The sequence below is a fragment of the Diplotaxodon limnothrissa genome, linkage group LG17, assembly GCF_057381915.1.
Source record: "Diplotaxodon limnothrissa isolate DT_005_m linkage group LG17, D_limnothrissa_male_GT1.1, whole genome shotgun sequence".
NCBI lineage: Eukaryota > Metazoa > Chordata > Actinopteri > Cichliformes > Cichlidae > Diplotaxodon > Diplotaxodon limnothrissa.
Window position 1 is genome coordinate 451552 of NC_140612.1, and position 18955 is coordinate 470506.

An 18955-nucleotide genomic window follows, 5' to 3' on the forward strand; every position below is an offset into this window, starting at 1 on the left:
TACATGCAGTGTGTACGTTTCTGTGTATACATGTACATGTCACGTAGGACTTCCAGTGTGCCTTGTCTTGCTCTGTCTTGTCTCTTATTTAATCTTGTTGTGTATCTGTCTCTGTTGTCTCGGTACTAGTAAACAAAAGTATAGCACAGAATACACTCACAGGCCACTTTATTAGGTACACCTGTTCAACTGCTCACTCATGTGTATGTGTCAATCACATGGTAGCAACTCGGTATGCTTAGGCATGCAGACATGATCAGTCTGCTAAATTTGAGAGGAATACAGCCAGACTCCTTTGAGCTGATAGGAAGGCAACAGTAATTCAAGTAAAAACTACAGTTACAACCAAAGTAGTGTCTCTGAACACACAATACATGGACCCTTGAAGCAGATGGGCTGCAGCAGCAGAAGACTGCACCTGGTGGCAACAAGCTGAGACTACAGTTTATATGGGCTCAGCAAAATAGCAAAAAATTAGAAAAATGTTGCAAAGTCTGGTGAGTGTCAACTTGTGCTGCAACATTCACAGTAGAGTTATAATTATGCACAAATGACATGAAAATATGATCAGGGTGCTGCTGCTGTGGTATCAGGGATATTTGCTTGTTGCACTTCAGGTCTCTGAGCTTCTATACATATATATGCAACAATATTAATATGCATTACTTTTATTGTTCATAATTATACATTTAAATATAAAAATACACTTTTAAACATGAGTTAGTTCCATAATCCATGAGGGGAAAGTGGAAGCCAAACCAGCCACTCTAGCCATTTCACGTTGACCAATACCTGTTAAACCTGAGCAAGCACACCCCTGTGCAGAGGTTGTGCAGCAGAGGACAAACAAACTTTGCTTAACCTACTTTTTTTGCATGACTGTTGGAGCTGGGATATTTGGTTATACTCAGACTGCTGTGTGACTTTCTGCTGTTGTTCATGAGATGTTTACCACCCAGAGTTCTTTCTCTCTGACTGCAGTCTTGTGATTTCACACAGACCATAAATAAACTTCAACTAAAGTCATTTTCCTCATTTACACGAGTGCTCACTCCAAAGCCGAATCCTGGCTTGCAGCACGTGTTGGTGACCAACACGGCACCGGGAGGAGGGGGCCAGGCCTGCCACACGTCAAACACTTTCTGCTTCATCATCCACCCCCTGTCCCCAAACACGAGAGCTCCCACTCTGACTCCAGTAGATGAGTGTCTACAGCGGTGTTGTGTGTCTGTAATAAATGTGCCTGCCATATTTGGTATTTGTCTTGAGAGAGAACAGGAAATGCCAGATTTGGAAAACCTTTTAGACAAAAACTGCTAAAATGTAAAGGTCTCCTTTCCTTTCTGTCTTCTAGCACTGATATTAAAGCATAGCAAGAACATAAAGTAGGCCTGCCCTTTGTTTTAGGACTACAAAGTGGGATGATAAAGACAACAACGCATGCGTGCAGAGCTACTCCCGTTCATGCGGACCGGAAGTTGCAAGAAAGTTTTACGCAGAGGGACTCATCCTGTCCGCACATTCTATCTGTGGTTTATCGTCAGCGTTTGGTGCTCTAGTTAAAGGACGTTGCCCTTGTTAAACTTCAACCGGGGAGGTCAGTTTATGTACTTGTGTTCTCCTTGAGCCGACAGCATCTTAGCAGCTGGAGGGAAACAAGGAGGATGGAGGTGAGCGAAGTGTCTTTGCTAGTATCTTTGAGTTAGCTTGTTTCCCTGTGAGGAGGTGAAAGCCTCTGTCACAGCCACGGGAGCTGCTGTAGTTGCGCTCGCCGTCGTACCTGTAGCACATATTGGCCCTTTAATTAAAATTCCGTGTCTCCGCTTTGAATTTATCAAAGCTGCTTTTTACAATGTGATGTGAGCGAGCTAGCAGAGGAGAGGAAATGGGAAGAAGCGCGAGGCGTTCAACTGTCGGCGCGAGAATGACTGAACAGGAGATTCTGCATGATAAATAAAACCTGTGACATAAGTCTGTTAATGCTCAGGACCTGTTCCACACACGGGGAAAAACAAGCAAGTGTTACTCATTTGCATATTATTATATATAAAATAATAAATATAGATTTAATAAATAATTAATGTAAATATCAAATACAGAACTGTCTTCTAACCTTTCTAACAGTCGCCTGCTATTCTCACAGTAGTTTCATTCACTATTTATCTGCATAGACAGAGATTTGATTTTTTTTGTTTTTTTGGATTGACTTTGAAGGCACCATGTCGAGCTGTAATCCAAGTACTTAACCAGACCAGCTACGTGGTTCCTCTTTTATAAACGTTACCCACATGCATGGCTTTGTTCCTCGATCGTGGTCCATGATGACGTGTGGTTGCAAGACTTCTGGGAGAGAGGTTTGCCTGTAGCTGTAAAACACTGCGCACCTACCCTGAGGAAACTCTATGCCGTATGATTTATTCAGCAAACCTTTCCCCCAGTACACCAGACTTAATGCAAGCCATTACATAAGCTGGTCAGAGACCAAATATTTACTCGAAAGTTGCAGCATTGCAAATCAAACTGAAATCTTTGTCGGCATAGCAAAGGGCTTTCTTATTATCGTCACCCATGCTTGTAGAAATCATAACTATCTTGTCATGTCTTGTCCTCGCTTGCTCTGAAAAGGTTTAAGGAATGAGGATATACCAGCCGAGAAGAAAAAGCGGGAGAGAATAAACTACACGGGACAGATTCTACGCCAGCCCTCCGGCCTCTACCATGGAGCAAGAAGAAGAAGAAGTGGTGGCTGCAGCAGCTCGAGAGGATGAAGACTCCCAGCTGATTTACAGGATCGAGCGTCCTGTCTACAATGAAACTCTGATCCAGGCACAGCTTCTTAAACGCAAAGAAGACACCACCACAAATTGTCAGAAGCTGGCAGAAAAGTTCCAGTAAGTCTTTCTCTGGACATTTCCTGTTAACATGTCGTTGAACAGATCAGCATCGACATAGATCCACACACAAGATCCCAGTGTGCTGTGTAAACTGAAGCCAGAAGCCAGTGGGAAATCTGTGGGAGTTGATGTGCAACCTTCGAATGTCCTTTATTTGAGTGGAAAAATAAGACGTTTATCACATTAAAATGCAAAAAAGCTCCAACACTGATCTTCAAATAGATTATGTTGCATTCTAACATTTAAAAACAAATGAAAAAGTTATTCAGAGCTAAACTGCACAAACCCGGGATCCTCTGTCCCTGCTTTCTATTTGGGAACTGATGCAGCTGGGCAAGCAAAAAGGGGGAGAAGTCGGGGGTTAAACAAGCCGCCCGAACAAGGTTGGGAAATGACATGTTGATGCCAGCTCACTGGCAATTTGGGACTGAGACAGGTGGGAGGGCTTACTGAGGGGAGCTGAGGAGGGGGAGGTCTTCATACAAAAGCAGAGATGTGCTTTGGAAGCGTACAGCGAGCAACCCGGGAGTTAGTGAAGAACGGGTCTGCACTCATAACCATCCACAGGACGCAGGGGGTGTGACAGAGCTCAGGGTGGGAATCGACACAGTGACACGTTAGTCATTTCTAGAGATGCTTTCTTGTCATCTTGCAGAGGGAACAACAAACGTGTCATAAAGTTGTAAAACATTGATGTTTCTTAAATAACTCTTGGCTGTAGTGCAGAGTGAGGGTGAATGTTGGGGCTTAAATCTGTAACAGCAGAACAAATATTGCTACATCACTGAAATGATATTTCTGTGGTGTAAGAATGAACAAATATCTGTTAACCAGTGTGAATCACGTGGTGCTGCTATTAAAGGTATAGGAGGGATATTGTGAAGCACGAGTCATACCAAAGTTCAGCTAACACGAGGGGGCTTCTTGAATCCTGCAGCATGAAAGTGACTCCAGAAAAACTTTGTCTGTGGAGGCTTTTAAAAATCTGCTTGGTGTTGAATATCCACAGGTGTTCTTCAGAGAAGGCCAAGGCAGCAGCTCTGAGCTTCATGCCTATTCTCTCATGGCTGCCGTCGTATCCAGTCAAGAAGTACCTCTTTTCAGACGTGGTCTCAGGTCTCAGCACGGGAGTCGTGCAGCTTCCACAAGGTCAGTGAACTGTGCAGCAGCGCCGTGTGAAGCACCGAGGCTGCGAGCAGGGCCGGCTGCGGCTCCAGAGGAGCAGTTTCTGCTTCATGCTGACTCTGTTTTGGCATCGCTGACACTTTGACACTGTGATGGAGTCACTGAACCTCCAGGATTGTTTATTTGGAAACGTGTTATCTTCCCTGCTCCACAGGACTAGCCTACGCTATGCTGGCTGCGGTGCCTCCTGTTTATGGTCTGTACTCCTCCTTCTACCCGGTCCTGCTGTACACCTTCTTTGGCACGTCCAGACACATATCAGTAGGTGAGAGAGCCGTCTCTGTCCTGACCTCATGGCCCTGTGTGACCGGCTCTGCCCACGTACAAGAAAACAGTTACAATATGCTCGTCATTGTTCCATAAGCTCCGCCCTCTTATGTACTCCCTGCCCCCAACACACACACAGCAGAAAATTTCATGTTCTGTACAGAGGAGAGAAATTAAAGGTGCCGTCGCCACAGTGATCCCCGACCTAAATATTTATCAAAATATTTATTTATTGTTTGAAATCGATCCAAACAGACACACCCTGACACGGTCTGACGTCTCCTTTCAGTTTAGTGTTAAATGTAAAGTTGGTGTTAAGGTTCTCGCCAAGAAAGAAGATTTTAAATAAGATGTATAAGAAGAAAATGATTGTATATGAAGGAAACTGCTGCTTCCTGGATGTGGCACTGATTGCTAGCTTCTTCATTTTCCAGCGTGATGTTCGTTTGGAATAAAGAAACCATGGAAGCAGCTCCTGTTTCACTGCAGCTGTGTGCTCGGCCACGGCTGCTTCCTCACGTCTAACAGTATTTCCAGTAATGCTTTGCTGCCTATTATGAGGATAGGAAACTATAGCTGATTTGTTTCCAGCCTGACTCTCCTGACATTGTCCAGAATTTGTCTCTCATTGGCTCCACCTCTGTTCCTCATGTCTGCTTTCAAAAGATGGTGACGTTCAGACGCACCGAGCTGTTTTCTTTTCTCGCTTGCTTTTTGAGAGAAAAGACAAATGTAGTTAAGATGATGTCATTTTTACATGGTTGAGCTTTTTATAGATTTCTTAATCCACATTAATGGTGTCACATCGAAGTCTTGCAGGCGACGAGTCACTTTCCACACAGCTGTGTCTGTAGTGACTGTGAGGTGCACTGGGTTACACAGTGATTCAGATTATGAGATGAAAGGTGTGGAGGAAATGTTTGGATGTGTGCTAACTGTGTGCTTAGCTTTCACGGGAGGATTGTGACATTTCAGCGACCTCACCCTGTGACAGCTTCCTTTCCTTGAAATGGGTCCAAGTCTCAAATGCCAGCTGTGACCTATGAGTCCCTCTGACTGTTGGACCCAATGAAGCACCTCGCAGACAGGAAGTGTTCCTGTAAAACTGTCACATGGTGAGGAAACAACACGTCACATTATGGCAGAATAAGACACAGATGAGCCTGATGACAGCGCACACTTGATGAACAGCACCAAAGTGCTGCAGTGATGTTTGGTTTAGTGCAACTGTGTGTGGCAGAGGGTTTCCTGAAAAAGGACAGGTGCGATAAAAATATTACGTTTCATTTTGTTAAAGCCAACTGTGCTTTTATTGAACCTTCGTGGTCCTCTGCGTATGTGCGATGGTTTGGATATTTCTCTGTGAAGAACAGAAAGAGCTGAAAGAGCTCCGTGGTCCCACAGACTAAACCCAGCATCCTTTCAGACACAGTGCTTCATGTCTCTCACACTTTGCATAGTGAGATTCAGTTTCTGCCTTCCAGACGAAGGCTTCTGCTCCCACAGGGCAGATGATCCCGTCACAGCTGTGTTACTTTGTAGGTTACAGTTTGTCCTTCTGTTTGCAGTAGTTTGTACCGTGGTTCTGTCTGTGTGCACGCGAGGGTGGATGACTCTATCTACAGGTGCAGGTTCTTAAAGCAAATAAGAAAACCCCGTTATCACATGATAGACGAGGTGTGTGTGTGTGTGTGTGTGTGTGTGTGTGTGGAGTGACGTCATGTTAAGACTCCATTCATATTTGACTGACATCCACCGAGGTCTTCAAGCTCCACTAGTGATTTTATTGGTTAAAAACTGACAGAACCTTCTAACTTAAACTGTCATTCATACATGTGTGTTGATATTATACAGACAGTGCTGTATACATGCTGCTTTCCTTCTCACTGAGTGTTTATGGGGACTGTAAATATGACGTTATTACCTGATCTTCAAACGTTCCTAAAATGTTTTTAAAATTCTGATTAACATTGAGGAAGTGATGCTGGGGCTCACATCTGCATCCAAATGTCACCTTTGACCTCTACTTTTAAAGTAAATACTGCCCACAGAGGCTTAACCTTGTGCTCTGGTTTCAATCCAAGCAGGTTTAAATGTTTTTAGTCTCTTAGGCTACGTTCACTCTGCAGGTCTTGATGCTCAATTCAGATTTTTTTGATCAAATCCGATTTTTTTGTCTGCTCGTTCACACTACAAATAAAATGTGACAGCAAACGCGCAAAAGAAGACGTCACACACAACGTGCTCTGTTTAGACCCAGAGCAACAGTATTGTTTTTTGCTTTAAGTTATTTTGTTATTTACATAATAATGTCGATAACCTAATAATGATCCTTGTTGCTGTTTCAGAGGAGCGCTGCTTCAAAGGATAGCTGCAGATTTCTGTCAGAATCTGCAGATTATACAGTACAAATAAAATGTTCATGTTTCTCCAACGTTGTCTTCCCAGCAGTTTCACTGACATCTACACTGGATGGCCAGGAAGCGTTCACCATGTCTTCTCCGGCGCTGATAATTGGCGTCTGTCTCGTGTCAGTGACGTAAAAGACGGATTTAATGCGACATGACCATCAAACAGCAGTCGCTTTCTGAAACATCGGAGATGTATTGGATTCAGGACCACATACGAAAGTGACCCAGGTCGGATTTGTGCCGTTCACACTGTCACACCCTGATTGGATAGATGGTCGCATAGGGTCAGAAAAATCGGATTTGATGCGCTGCAGTGTGAACGTAGCCTGAATGATAATCAGCATGTACCCACATCATTTTTGTGAATTCGAAAGTTTAGTAAATGTAAAAACAAAACAGCAAAAACTGCAACATTATAACCCCTCAGAATGTGTCTCCTGTGGAAGGTTTTTAAAATCTGAGCTTGACAGATGTTGTAAAACTTCACTTTCTAACATCTTCCACAACTGGGATTGTAAAACTCGCTGCCTCTAACTATGTAAAGACTGACATAAGCAGCAGGACTGAGATTTCATTAAACCCAGCCTCAGTTGTCTCACCAATCTGGCTGCTTTCTTTTCTCCAACGCTGTCACGCTTGTCTCGATTGTCAGTTTAAATCCGTCCAACAAATGGGTCCAATAAACTAGACCTGCTCAACCCTTTGAAGCTGAGGAGCTAATCTGCAAAGATTGTAAATCACCGCTGGCCAAAATCTGGCCTGACATCAGGTTGCTGTGGGAATGATGACGGCAGAGAACGAGAGGCAGGACGGCCTTTACCGTCACAGGGTGGTGAGAGGAAAGGCCGGTGCGAGCACAAGTCTGCAGTTTCTGTGCTGCGTTTGAGCGCTCGTTGTACTCGACATCAGCTTTGACCCCAGCCTATCATAGCGCTGCGTTTGTGTCGATGACCTGCAGGTACCTTTGCTGTCATAAGTCTGATGATTGGGGGCGTCGCTGTGAGGGAGGCACCAGACAGCATGTTTATGAATATCAATGCTACTGGATCCAACGCATCTGATGCCATCAACGTGGAGCTTCGTGATAAGAGCAGGGTCCAGGTGGCCGTGATGGTCACAACCCTGGCGGGACTCATCCAGGTCAGCCTCCCACCTGCAGAGCAGCCGTGGCTAATCTGTTTATCCAAAGCAGCAGCAGCATGTCTGAATCACTGTTGATGTATCAACTCGATTTTAACTGTTTCTGTATTAAACATTGTTTTTCAAAAACAGAATGACCCCCCTCTTCTTCTGCATTCCTTTCAGATTGTTTTAGGTCTTCTCAGGTTTGGCTTTGTAGCAATCTACCTCACCGAGCCCCTGGTGCGAGGCTTCACCACAGCAGCATCCATGCACGTCGTCATCTCCCAGCTGAAGTACTTGCTGGGGGTGGAAACGCAGCGTTATTCTGGGTTTCTCTCTGCTATTTATGTGAGTTTTGAGAGGCCCTGTCTTTCTCCTTCCCAGAATGGTCAATGAATCGCTAACACTCACCTTTCTGTCACTGCAGAGTGTCAAAGCAGTGCTCAGCAGAATCACCAGCACCAATATTGCCACTTTCCTTCTGGGGCTCGGGTGTATCATCTTCCTTTACGTGATCAAAGTTCTCAACGAGCGCTTCAAGAAGAAGCTGCCCATTCCCATTCCTGGAGAGATCATTGTGGTCATCGTGTCCACGGGCATCTCCTATGGTTTGTCGTTATCAAAGGAGTACAAGGTCCATGTGGTTGGGAACATACCAACAGGGTAGGCCGCACACTCTATTTGTTTAAGTGTCTTTTGGTTTAAGCTCGTGTTCTCTACACGTATGTGACAGAGGTCTACAGATGTTGTCTTATTGGTTACAGGCTTCGCCCTCCTGCTGCCCCAAACATCTCGCTGCTGCCCAATTTGGTCACAGATTCTTTTGCTATAGCGATTGTAGGATTCTCCATGGACGTCTCGCTGGCCAAGATCTTTGCCCTGAAACATGGCTACAGTGTGGATGGCAACCAGGTGAGTGTGTCCACGGGGTGAGCTGCCGATGAGCCTCTGGCCTGTGTGTGACTAAATGTTTGGTTAGGACACTTTGGGTCTTCTGGATGACTGGACGTCCTCTAGCTGTTTGCTGCAAATCTTGTAAAGTTATATTTTTATCCTGCGCGCTGATATTGGAAATGCTGCTCACAAAAAGGTTCATTGTTCCAGTTTGTTGGAACGTGTTCATTTCATTGAACACTGAGTTGTTTGGAGCGTTGTGTAGTTGCCTGACTGTACTATTCGTTGAAGACTGAGCAAAGCGTGTCCTCCAGTGACACATAGCTGACAAATAAATGCAGGTCACGCATTTAGCAAAGCACGACTGTGGAAAATATACGGGTCGCATTTTCCTGAAATTGTCCAAAGCTGACGTGTGAAAATGTTGTTGCAGAAGGACTTTCCTCTCTTTTTCACGGTTTTCCTCCACGTGTCCACTTTCAGGAGCTCATTGCACTCGGTCTGTGTAACTTCATCAGCTCCTTCTTTCAAACGTTTGCCGTCACCTGCTCCATGTCGAGGAGTCTGGTCCAGGAGAGCACAGGAGGCAAAACACAGGTGACACACACGAGCTGCAGGAGTGATTACACTATCTAAATTGGTGCTGTAAAGCTGTTGTTAGAGTGAGAGGTGTGTTGATGGAGTTATTGCTTTTTATGTGTGCTTTAGATTGCAGGGCTCCTGGCGTCGCTGCTGGTGCTGGTGGTGGTGGTGGCCGTCGGCTTTGTCTTCGAGCCGCTCCCTCAGGTGAGTTCCTGTTTGATGTTTGGGCGTGACCTGTGAGCCTGCACACACCTAAATGTCGTCTTTGGCTCTCGTTTGCTTGTGTTTCTCAGACTGCGCTGGCTGCCATCATCATGGTCAACCTCATAGGGATGTTCAAGCAGTTCAGAGACATTCCCAGTCTGTGGAGGACCAGCAAGATTGAACTGGTCAGTCTTTAAAACCAAGCTTAGCTGACTTAAAGTGCACCGTTGTTCTGAGAGGTGTGTATGTGAACCCGAGTGAATACACAGTGGAGAAGCTGAGGTTGCAGACAGAAGTGTGACTATAATGTGCAGGAGTGGAAACGATCAGATAAATGCACGTCGTCTGAAGACATTTGCTTATGTAAAAACTGCTTTGGTCTTGCAAAACGCTTCCTCTTCATGCTAGTTTCATGTTACTTTCTTTTTTGTCCTCTCAGGCCATCTGGGTGATCGCCTTTATCGCTTCTGTGCTGCTGGGACTGGACTACGGCCTCCTGGTGGCCGTCACATTCGCCATATTGACAGTCATATACAGGACACAGAGGTAATGATTCGAATATGTGTTTTTCCTTGAACTGAAGCTTAAAGGCAGCTGTGAGAGTTTTCAAAGAGCAGGTTTGATTTGTGCTCTGAGCTGTTTTCTTTCTCTTCCAGCCCTAAAACTTCCATCCTGGGTCACGTCGCTAACACGGGGCTCTACTGTGACGTCGACGAGTATGAAGAGGTAAATGTGTGAGGAGAGAAACCTGCTCCGTGTGAAACATCCACACTGACCAAGCCGGCTGTTTGTGTTCTCAGGCGGCTGAATATGAGGGGATTAAGATCTTCCACTCCAACTCTTCAGTCTACTTTGCTAACAGTGACCTGTATGTGAACAGCCTCAAGGAGAAGGTAGCAGTGTGTTTGAGTGTGTGGAAGCAAACAGAAACCCTTTTGTGGGGGAAATGTGTGAAGCACTTATTATCACCTGACTCGGTCTGAGAGGAGCAGCGTGAGCGTGTAATCATCTGGTGGTAGATGCGAGCAGAGCTCTACTTTGAGATGAGCAGGAATCCGTTTGCTTGTGTTTTCACTGTCTTGGCTACAAATGAAGGTTTGCAGTTGTAGCCTGTTCACGTTACAGCTGAAGCTTCAACAGTTCAGTGAAAACGTTTCTACGTTTGTCATTTCTGCTTTTTTGTGTGTTCAAATAACTAAGAGCAAAGAATACATTTTAACTTTACTGTGTGAATTAAAGGTTTATCCAGTATCTAAGCACCGTGTGGGAAATATTCCCAGCCTCTCCCAGTCTTAACCTAAGGAGTAACTGTGCCAGCTTTACCAGCAACACCTGATTCCTAGGGATCAGTCTCTGTTGCTACTGTGGTGGCATGTTGAGTCCTTAAAGGGGAAAAGAGTCCCGTTGTAAGACCATGGACTGAGCTCAGTGTTTACGAGTCACAGCCATGCCTGATCGCCTCAATAACACAAAGAGACGCTACAAGAGCTCAAAAAGCAACACGGTGCCACGACCAGCTGCAAAGGGTAACAGGGTCATTACGTTACTGCTTCAGAGCTTGGACAGTTGATGAAACTATGAATTCTGGGTAATTACGTTTTCACCTAGGTGCAGGTTTGGATAGCTTGTGTTGGTTAAACAATGAAATCACACGTTGAAAACTGCATTTTGCTTTTACTCAGGTTATCTTTGTGCAAGATTAACGTTTGTTTTGTGACAAATCAGGTGAAGCACAGATGTTACTGAAAGCAGTTGATCATGTGCTTCATGCTTATTGTGTTAAAGTAAAGACGTCGATATGTGTTTGTTTTGTAAACATTGTTTCAGTTCTCATTTTTGTTTTTCATATTCAATTCAGCTTTATTTACACAGCGCCAAATCACAACAACAGTCGCCTCAAGGTGCTTTATATTGTACAGTAGACCCTACAGTAATACAGAGAAAAACCCAACAATCATATGACCCCCTATGAGCAGCACTTTGGCGACAGTGGGAAGGAAAAACTCCCTTTTAACAGGAAGAAACCTCCAGCAGAACCAGGCTCAGGGAGGGGCGGGGCCATCTGCTGTGATTGGTTGGGGTGAGAGAAGGAAGACAGGATGAAGACATGCTGTGGAAGAGAGACAGAGATTAATAACAAGTGTATTATGTAATGTAATATGAATAATTATCAGAGAAAATGCCAAAATAAGAGGTGAGGTAATGGTAGAGGTAAACGAGTGAGGGAGAATGACGTGCTGAGTTGGATGTTAACAGCTCTGTTGTGATTATGTTGATCTTTACAGACGGGGCTAAACCCTGAACACTTACAAGCTGCTCGGAAAGCCCAAAAAAAAAGAAAGGAGAAGACGAACAGCAATCGGTCGTCTCCGCTGAAAATCTGTGCCAAGGTGGGTCGCTGTTTGTCTTTTGTCTATCCAAACTTTGAGCTTTGTCAACAGGTTAAATACACACTCATGTGACGGTCGTGTGTGTGTGTATATATAATATGTTTTGTGGTGCTGCTTTGTTTCTAGTACAAGGATGAGACGGTGACTCATGATGTTTTGTCCCAGAGCCACGTGGCGGAGGATCAGAAGAACGGCCAGTTTGGCGACAGACATGGCGACTCAGAGGAGGCGGTCTTCCTTGAGCCTTTCAGCACAGTCCACTCCATCATCCTGGACTGGACGTCTGCAACTTTCATCGACTCAGTGGGAGCTAAAGCCATCAGACAGGTTCTGGCCCTTTCTCCAGCGCTGCACTGCACAGGAGCACCAGCTGCATATTTTCACTGAACTCCAGTCACTGTTTCATGGTGTAGAGCTCAAATACTAAAAACTATTATCTCTTTGTGCAGGTCATTAAAGAGTATGCCGCCGTAGATGTCCGGGTGGTCATAGCTGGCTGCAACAGTAAGTGACTATTAAGACTTTTCATTAGATCTGAAAATATCTGTGCACATGCTCTGTTTTATACGCACTACGTACAAAACGCAATTAAAACCCATCCATCCATCTATCCTCTTATCTTTACAAATTGCTGTGGGGACTATTTGTGGACCATGAACTGTTCATGAAACCAGTTAGAGGACTGGTGCTTTGTTACACATCGTCCTGCAGGAGTTGGTACACTGTGGTCAGAAAGGCATGGACGTGGAAATATCCCTCACACTGTAGCACCACTGATTCAATGCAGGAGGAATCCATGCTGTTATGATGTTTGTACCAAAGTCTGCTACAGAAAGCCTGTGCATACTGCAACCTCAGGTTTCTGTTTGTCGCTGGGCGATGTGGCGCCCTGTGGTCTGATGCTGCTGTAGCCCATCTGCTTTCCAACACGAGGTGCATTCAGAGAAGCTCTTTGGTGGTAACACATGGTTATTTGAGTCACTCTTACCTTCCTGTCACGCTCGACACATCTTCTCCCAGAGAACTGCTGCTCGCCTGTTACGTTCTCTTGTTCAGACCGTCCTCTGTAAACCTCAGAGATGATTGTGTTGGAAAGTCCCGGGAACTTCTAAAGCACACCTGATATCTAGTCATGCCATGTTCATTCTGATGCTCGCCTTGAACTCCAGCTGATGTCTGCATTGAGCTTCTGCCATGTGATTGGCTGATTTCGATGTTTGCATGAATGAGAACATAAGGTCTGTAAGTGGAGACCTATAATAAAGACAAGTTCCACACACTGGGGTCATAATGTAAAGGATGGAAACAGGCAACAAGCGCTATGACAGAACTCTGTTGAAAGTTTTGGTTTGAATGATTAAGCCTGTGGGTCCTGACAGACCTGTGCAAACACAGCCTGTGGTTCACAGACTGAAGCCATTCCTGCAGTAACAAACAGGACGCTCCTGTTCTGCACATTTGGGATTGAAAATGAGAAGATATCATTTGGAACCAAATGGTAAACATGTCACACGATATATTTACAGTTCACTTTCAGTATATTGGCTCACGAGCGCGCAGGATGTTTTCAGAGTGGCAGCTAGCCAGAAGAAGGCAGGGATGAAGCTGCAGCGGCTCGTTTCACACTGTAACAAAGCTGCTGTCCAACAAGTGAACACAGCAGGTTGCTTTAGTTGCTTTGTGTGCCCTGTAAATGGAACAAAGGTATCACTGCAGGAATGTCAGTGTCTGCACAGAACGTTTATTAGCCCCACTGCAGTGAGTCTTTCCTTCACTAAAGTCTGTTTGTGTTCAAATGGTTTGAAAGTGGTTGTTGTCATTGATGTAAATACTGAGCCTGCTGCATGCTTCTCTGCAGGAAACCTGCTGGCTGAACTGGACACCTTGAAGTTCTTCACTAAGGACCTGACCACAGACTTCCTGTTCCCCACCGTCCACGACGCCGTGCTCCACTGTCAGCACTCAAACTCTCACCCGTCTGTGGCTGCGGTCAGCGACACGACCTGAGAGGATGGGACGTGGTGGCGCTCTCACAACCTCACTGTGAACTTGTTTTCAGCTGAAATATCAGGAGTGTTTTTCAGTCTTGTTAAAGTTCCAAAGCAGCAAGAACATCGTTTTAATCAGAACCTTCAGGATGTGGCGTCCAGCCTGATTTCTCTGCAGTGTTGATGCTGCACTTTAGTCATGTTGTAGTTCTCACTGTTTGCTGAAGTACTTTTTAAAGCTGCAGCTTTGTCTACATGATGTTAGCAGGTACTGTTGGAGGCCTTGTTGTAAACATGTAATACTGACCACCTCATTATCACGCTGGTACCAAATTGTTACCTATAATCTGTCAATATGATTTTTGTTATTCTGATCTGGAATGACCTTTCCAGTCTGTTTGCAGTGTCATGTTGCCGTTACTGTACACTTGCATTGGTATGACTCATATATGAATGCAGTGGACAGCTTTAATTGTGCTGTTAGTGAACGACACAGGAGGCCTTTCAAGCTCCCTGTGCTTATTTTGTTAAACACAGAAACTGAAATCTGGAATAACTTTTATTTTTTAGTGAACAACAATAACAACAAAACAAAATCCTTTTGACTCTCTTTTTTTTGACAAAGCCAAATCAGACACAAGCACACACTCAGTTGTAGGTCATGTATCTGGGAGTGGCGCTGAACTTGGCGTATGATTTGATGACCTTGTTAACGGCTTCCAGGAAATCTTTCTCTGTGGCGATCTTCCTGCGGGCCCTGATGGCAAACATTCCTGCCTCGGTGCACACGCTGCGGATCTCGGCACCTGAAAGGAAGCACGATTTAAGAGAGTGCTCAGACTTTCAGAGAGCTATTAAACCTGTAGACGACCTTTATCCCACGCTGTCAAGCCATTCAAAACAGTTTGACTTGGCTGAAATACAGGATCGTGTTAAAGGACAGCCAAGACTCAGACTCTCATCTACTTTAACATAACATACTTCCAAGTTTATAAAGGGCAATAAGAAACCTTTCCAAGTAACAGGTTGCCCCCGTGTGGTCATACATCAGTACTACACTAAGAGGTCTGAACTCTTCTAAACTAACAAGAAGTCGATAAACAAATTGGAAAAATACTGGAAGTTTAGTGCAGCGGTCCCCAAGTTTTAATTTATCTCTGACAATATTTTCACAGACCGGCCTTTATGATGTCGCAGATCAGTAAAACAAAATAAAACCAGTACTGGTACCAAACACCGGGAAAACCAAACATTTCACACCCAAGCCTCAACTCTTACGGCTCGGTACCGGTCCGTGATTTGGGGACCGCTGGTTTAGTGTCTCTATGACAACGGCATTCTGAAGGAAAGGACAGCTGATGTATGCCACACCCACACGAGCAGGAAACACTAAAACAGATAAAGACGCAGCTGAGGGAGACTGTGACTCGACAGGAAGTAACGTCTGCTCTGCAGTCTTACCGGTGCTGTTGGGACAGAGGCGAGCCAGCAGCTCAAAGCGGATGTCTCTCTCCACACTCATAGAGCGGGCATGGATCTTGAAGATGTGGGTGCGACCCTGCAACGGCGGGTTTAAAGATGGTTGAATTGGACAGAGCTACATCAGAGAAGTGTAACACAGTCCAGTTTAAAACTCACCTCAAGGTCAGGCAGGCTGAACTCGATCTTCCTATCCAGACGTCCGGGCCTCATCAGGGCCGGGTCCAGCGTGTCCGGCCTGTTGGTGGCCATCAGCACTTTGATGTTGCCTCGAGGGTCGAAACCATCCAGCTGATTGATGAGCTCCAGCATGGTCCTTTGGACCTCGTTGTCTCCACCGGCGCCGTCATCAAAACGAGCACCTGGCAGGTTCAGAGGGTTACACGCTCAGAATGGATTTCTCTTCACGCTGGATTAAAAGGGCTGCTGCACGTCAGTGGATGTTTTTCTTTTTAAGTAATGAGACTAACCTCCAATAGCATCAATTTCATCAAAGAAGATCAGACAGGCCTTTTTGGTCCTGGCCATCTCAAAGAGCTCACGCACCATCCTGGCGCCCTGTGAACGAGTTCAGGAAAAGTCAGACGTTTACGAGAATCAACCTTCCTGATCTGAACTGCAGCTAATCTTTCTTTTCGTGAGCGCACCTCTCCCACGTATTTCTGCACCAGCTCGGAGCCGATGACTCTGATGAAGCAGGCGTCTGTTCTGTTGGCCACAGCCCGGGCACACAGGGTCTTTCCGGTTCCGGGGGGCCCGAATAGCAGCACACCTTTAGGAGGCTCAATTCCCAGATTGACAAACCTCTCAGGCTGGTGAGAAGAAAAAGACGACAAGTGAGCTCCCATGTGCAGAAGACAGTTGCTTCACTCGTGCCTCAGTGGTGGTTCTAACTTTGGAACACTCACATGGAGCAGCGGAGTTTCAACCACCTCTCTTAGCTTCTCAATCTGCTCCTTGCATCCACCAACATCACTGTAGGTCACATCAGGCTTCTCTTCCACCTAAAGCAAGTGGGCCAAGGAGTTATCACATGCAAGCAGACAGATAACCAAACAATCACAGAGTATCCTCGCCTCCCAACCTGCATCATGGTGACAGTGGGGTCGATTTTCGGAGGCAGAGGAATGTGGATCTGATACTTGTTTCTGTCAACCCTGGAAAAACAGAAAGGACACTAAACTTAGCTTACGGCTGACGGAACCTTCTGGAAACTATGTAACACCTCTAAATCATGTTTCTGCCTCACCCCACTCTCATGCCCTCCTCGATGTCAGTTGGAGCCACCTGGTCACTCAGGTCCACCACAAACTTGGCAAACTGTTTGACGTTGATGATGTATTTGGGATCCTCAGAGTCTGCATTGATGATCTTTGTGCATCTTTCAGAAAGAAATAAAGAATCATGAAGCTACATAATGGAAATGCTGTGGAAGGAAGTAGGAAAGCTAAGAATATTCCCGTCAGATTAACAGGAATGTCGCTCGAAACATCCCAAAGGGAAGATCAGCGATATAACACCACACTTTACATTTTGGTGATGTTAAAGTCGAACATTTACCTTGCTACCTGCAGCGGCTGCTCGCTCTGCAGTGTCTGCTTGTCAGCAGCTAGATCCCAGAGAGCCGGTGGAGCCAGGCCTGTGTCAGACTCCTTGATGCCTGTGCAATTAAAAAAAACAAATCAGACACAAAGCATCTTGTGCAGCCCTCCAAAGTACCAAAACTGTCCATATATACTCCTCTGATAAAGCTGGACAACCGTTCCAAATTTAAGATGATCCATTTTCAACAACAATGCAGCCCTTTGCATTTTTTGGAGTTAAAGTCAACTAGACATGCCTTTTTAAAATCTAAACTGGCCCCATAGCTGTGGGTTGTGGTAGAAAAGGTGATCTCTCTTTGTGTGTTAAACTAGCCCAGAGTACAGGCTGGCACTGGGTGGCTGGGAAAGGCCAGCTAGACAGCTGCATCTGAAGTGACAGGCCGTGCAAGCACCAAATAATTAAATCAAGGAGTGAAAATACATGAGATTTAACTGGCACCTAATGAAACTAAAATGTCCAAATGTATTTGTGCAACAGTGTTATTGAGTCCTGTGCATGTTGCAGGATAATCAGTTAATATGCACAGGACCATGCAGCTGCAGTTATCATTGTGTCTGTAACTTGGGACGCACAATTTGCTAAACTTGCTGATTTTGTATCGTTTCTGGATGCGACAAAATTCATTCAGGATCAGGCTTTTTAGTTCAGAAGCCTTTTCTGGTTTGCGTCTCCTGCTGGAATCAACGAGCGACCTTCCACTTGTCAGCCTAATGTGTAAACCACTTCTATGGAGCTACCAAATACTTCCTGTACTACTGTTGGTTGTTAGAAATGAAACTGAGAATATCTGAATACATTTATAAGTTGTAATGGTGAATTCCAAGTAAAGAAAATCTAAGAAAGCCGGAGTAAAACCCCTGAGTTTGACCCAGTACTTGAAATCTGGTCAGACACAAGTGGCCTCCTAAGCTGGAATTTTTGAAGGTTTAGAAAGTTAGTTCGGCAAATGAGCTTTTCAAATAAATGCCGTTTTATTGCTTATGTCCGGTTTAATCACCAAGCCCAGTAAGAAGCTTACTGAGAACATCTTACTGCCCTGCTGTGGCACAAATGTACTTCTGAATTCGTCGCTCACCCGTCAGCTCGTTTATCTTCTTGAGCAGCTGCTGAATGTCATCTTCCACTTGTTTGATCTGCCTGGAATAGGTACTCTGACCCTGGTGGTGAACAGCAAGCAACACATTCACTCACTGTGGAATCATTTCCTTGACACTTGCTTGGTGTCGTGGTTTGAAAGCCATACTTACATATGTTTTGAGCAGAGCGATGTCCCCTTCATCCAAAGCTTTAAAAAAGAATCACAATCACATGAATGCGTTTGCACTCCGACACTGTTGTCGGACTGAGCGATGCAGTATACACAAGACTTTTTATTCCACCATCAACACATATTTATAACAACATGGTAACAAATACATTCAGCAGGAGCAAACTGTTTTCAACGAGCTAAGCTAACATTAGCAATGTTGCTAGCTGATATCGGCGCTTCCTTTCGGGAAATAATATCTTAGGGTTTAAAATAAACGATTTTAGATATACCTCTAATAGGGGAGTCACCCTTCTCCTCTTCCTTAATCTTCCTTTGGTCGTCTCCCAGATAGTCCGGCATGTCTAACGTGTGAACAAACTGTCTGGTCACGAACAATCAGGACTGCTAAACTCTACAATTACACAGCAGCTTTGGACTTCCGCCGCTATGCGCAACTTACCGGAACACACAAGCGGGAATTGTAGTGAGGATGTACCAGCTTTACGGGTTTAAAAAATATAATATTATCATGTTGTTCTGTTGGGGGCTACAGGAATCTTGTGCGTATCATTTTTACATCCTAATTATTAGAGAAACTGTATGACATGTTTAGCTAGCGGGGCCAGGTTTTAATCTACAGATAAATACCAAAACAAAAACGGCGGAACTACAAGTGACGAGGCGC

General features: G+C 45.0%; 2 protein-coding genes across 3 annotated transcripts; one reads left to right on the forward strand and one right to left on the reverse strand.

Moving 5' to 3' along the window:
• The first annotated feature begins 1511 nt into the window (after nucleotides 1-1511).
• On the forward strand, nucleotides 1512-14530 carry slc26a5 (solute carrier family 26 member 5). Of its 2 annotated transcripts, none has more exons than XM_085376466.1 (18): nucleotides 1512-1670; nucleotides 2626-2891; nucleotides 3904-4043; nucleotides 4234-4344; nucleotides 7716-7897; nucleotides 8063-8227; nucleotides 8307-8542; nucleotides 8644-8791; nucleotides 9257-9370; nucleotides 9482-9559; nucleotides 9649-9744; nucleotides 9999-10105; nucleotides 10216-10285; nucleotides 10360-10452; nucleotides 11845-11949; nucleotides 12076-12276; nucleotides 12399-12453; nucleotides 13808-14530. In XM_085376466.1, exons 2-18 carry the CDS (start codon nucleotides 2719-2721, stop codon nucleotides 13954-13956), a joined length of 2223 nt encoding a protein of 740 aa, XP_085232592.1. In that variant the 5' UTR covers nucleotides 1512-1670; nucleotides 2626-2718; the 3' UTR covers nucleotides 13957-14530. The 2 variants fall into 2 exon arrangements, with proteins under 2 accessions (XP_085232592.1, XP_085232593.1); XM_085376467.1 differs by having other exon boundaries at nucleotides 12115-12276.
• LOC146614403 (26S proteasome regulatory subunit 7) lies at nucleotides 14489-18704 on the reverse strand. Its single transcript, XM_085376468.1, has 12 exons — nucleotides 18561-18704; nucleotides 18269-18306; nucleotides 18097-18178; nucleotides 16977-17076; nucleotides 16666-16797; nucleotides 16501-16573; nucleotides 16325-16420; nucleotides 16064-16228; nucleotides 15887-15974; nucleotides 15576-15778; nucleotides 15399-15495; nucleotides 14489-14743 (listed from the first exon to the last, which is right to left on the reverse strand). Exons 1-12 carry the CDS (start codon nucleotides 18628-18630, stop codon nucleotides 14586-14588), a joined length of 1302 nt encoding a protein of 433 aa, XP_085232594.1. The 5' UTR covers nucleotides 18631-18704; the 3' UTR covers nucleotides 14489-14585.
• Nucleotides 18705-18955: the final 251 nt, after the last annotated feature.

Bases quoted from the DNA above. Each gene is read 5' to 3' on its own strand.
- LOC146614403 (XM_085376468.1), bottom strand. From the start codon at position 18,630: ATGCCGGACTATCTGGGAGACGACCAAAGGAAGATTAAGGAAGAGGAG. The intron at 16,229-16,324 runs GTGAGTGTTCCA...TCTTCTCACCAG, and splicing joins TTGAAACTCCGCTGCTCCAT to CCTGAGAGGTTTGTCAATCT. The intron at 15,496-15,575 runs GTGAGTTTTAAA...CCGCCGTTGCAG, and splicing joins TCAGCCTGCCTGACCTTGAG to GGTCGCACCCACATCTTCAA.
- slc26a5 (XM_085376466.1), top strand. From the start codon at position 2,719: ATGGAGCAAGAAGAAGAAGAAGTGGTGGCTGCAGCAGCTCGAGAGGAT. The intron at 2,892-3,903 runs GTAAGTCTTTCT...GAATATCCACAG, and splicing joins AAGCTGGCAGAAAAGTTCCA to GTGTTCTTCAGAGAAGGCCA. The intron at 9,745-9,998 runs GTCAGTCTTTAA...TTGTCCTCTCAG, and splicing joins GGACCAGCAAGATTGAACTG to GCCATCTGGGTGATCGCCTT.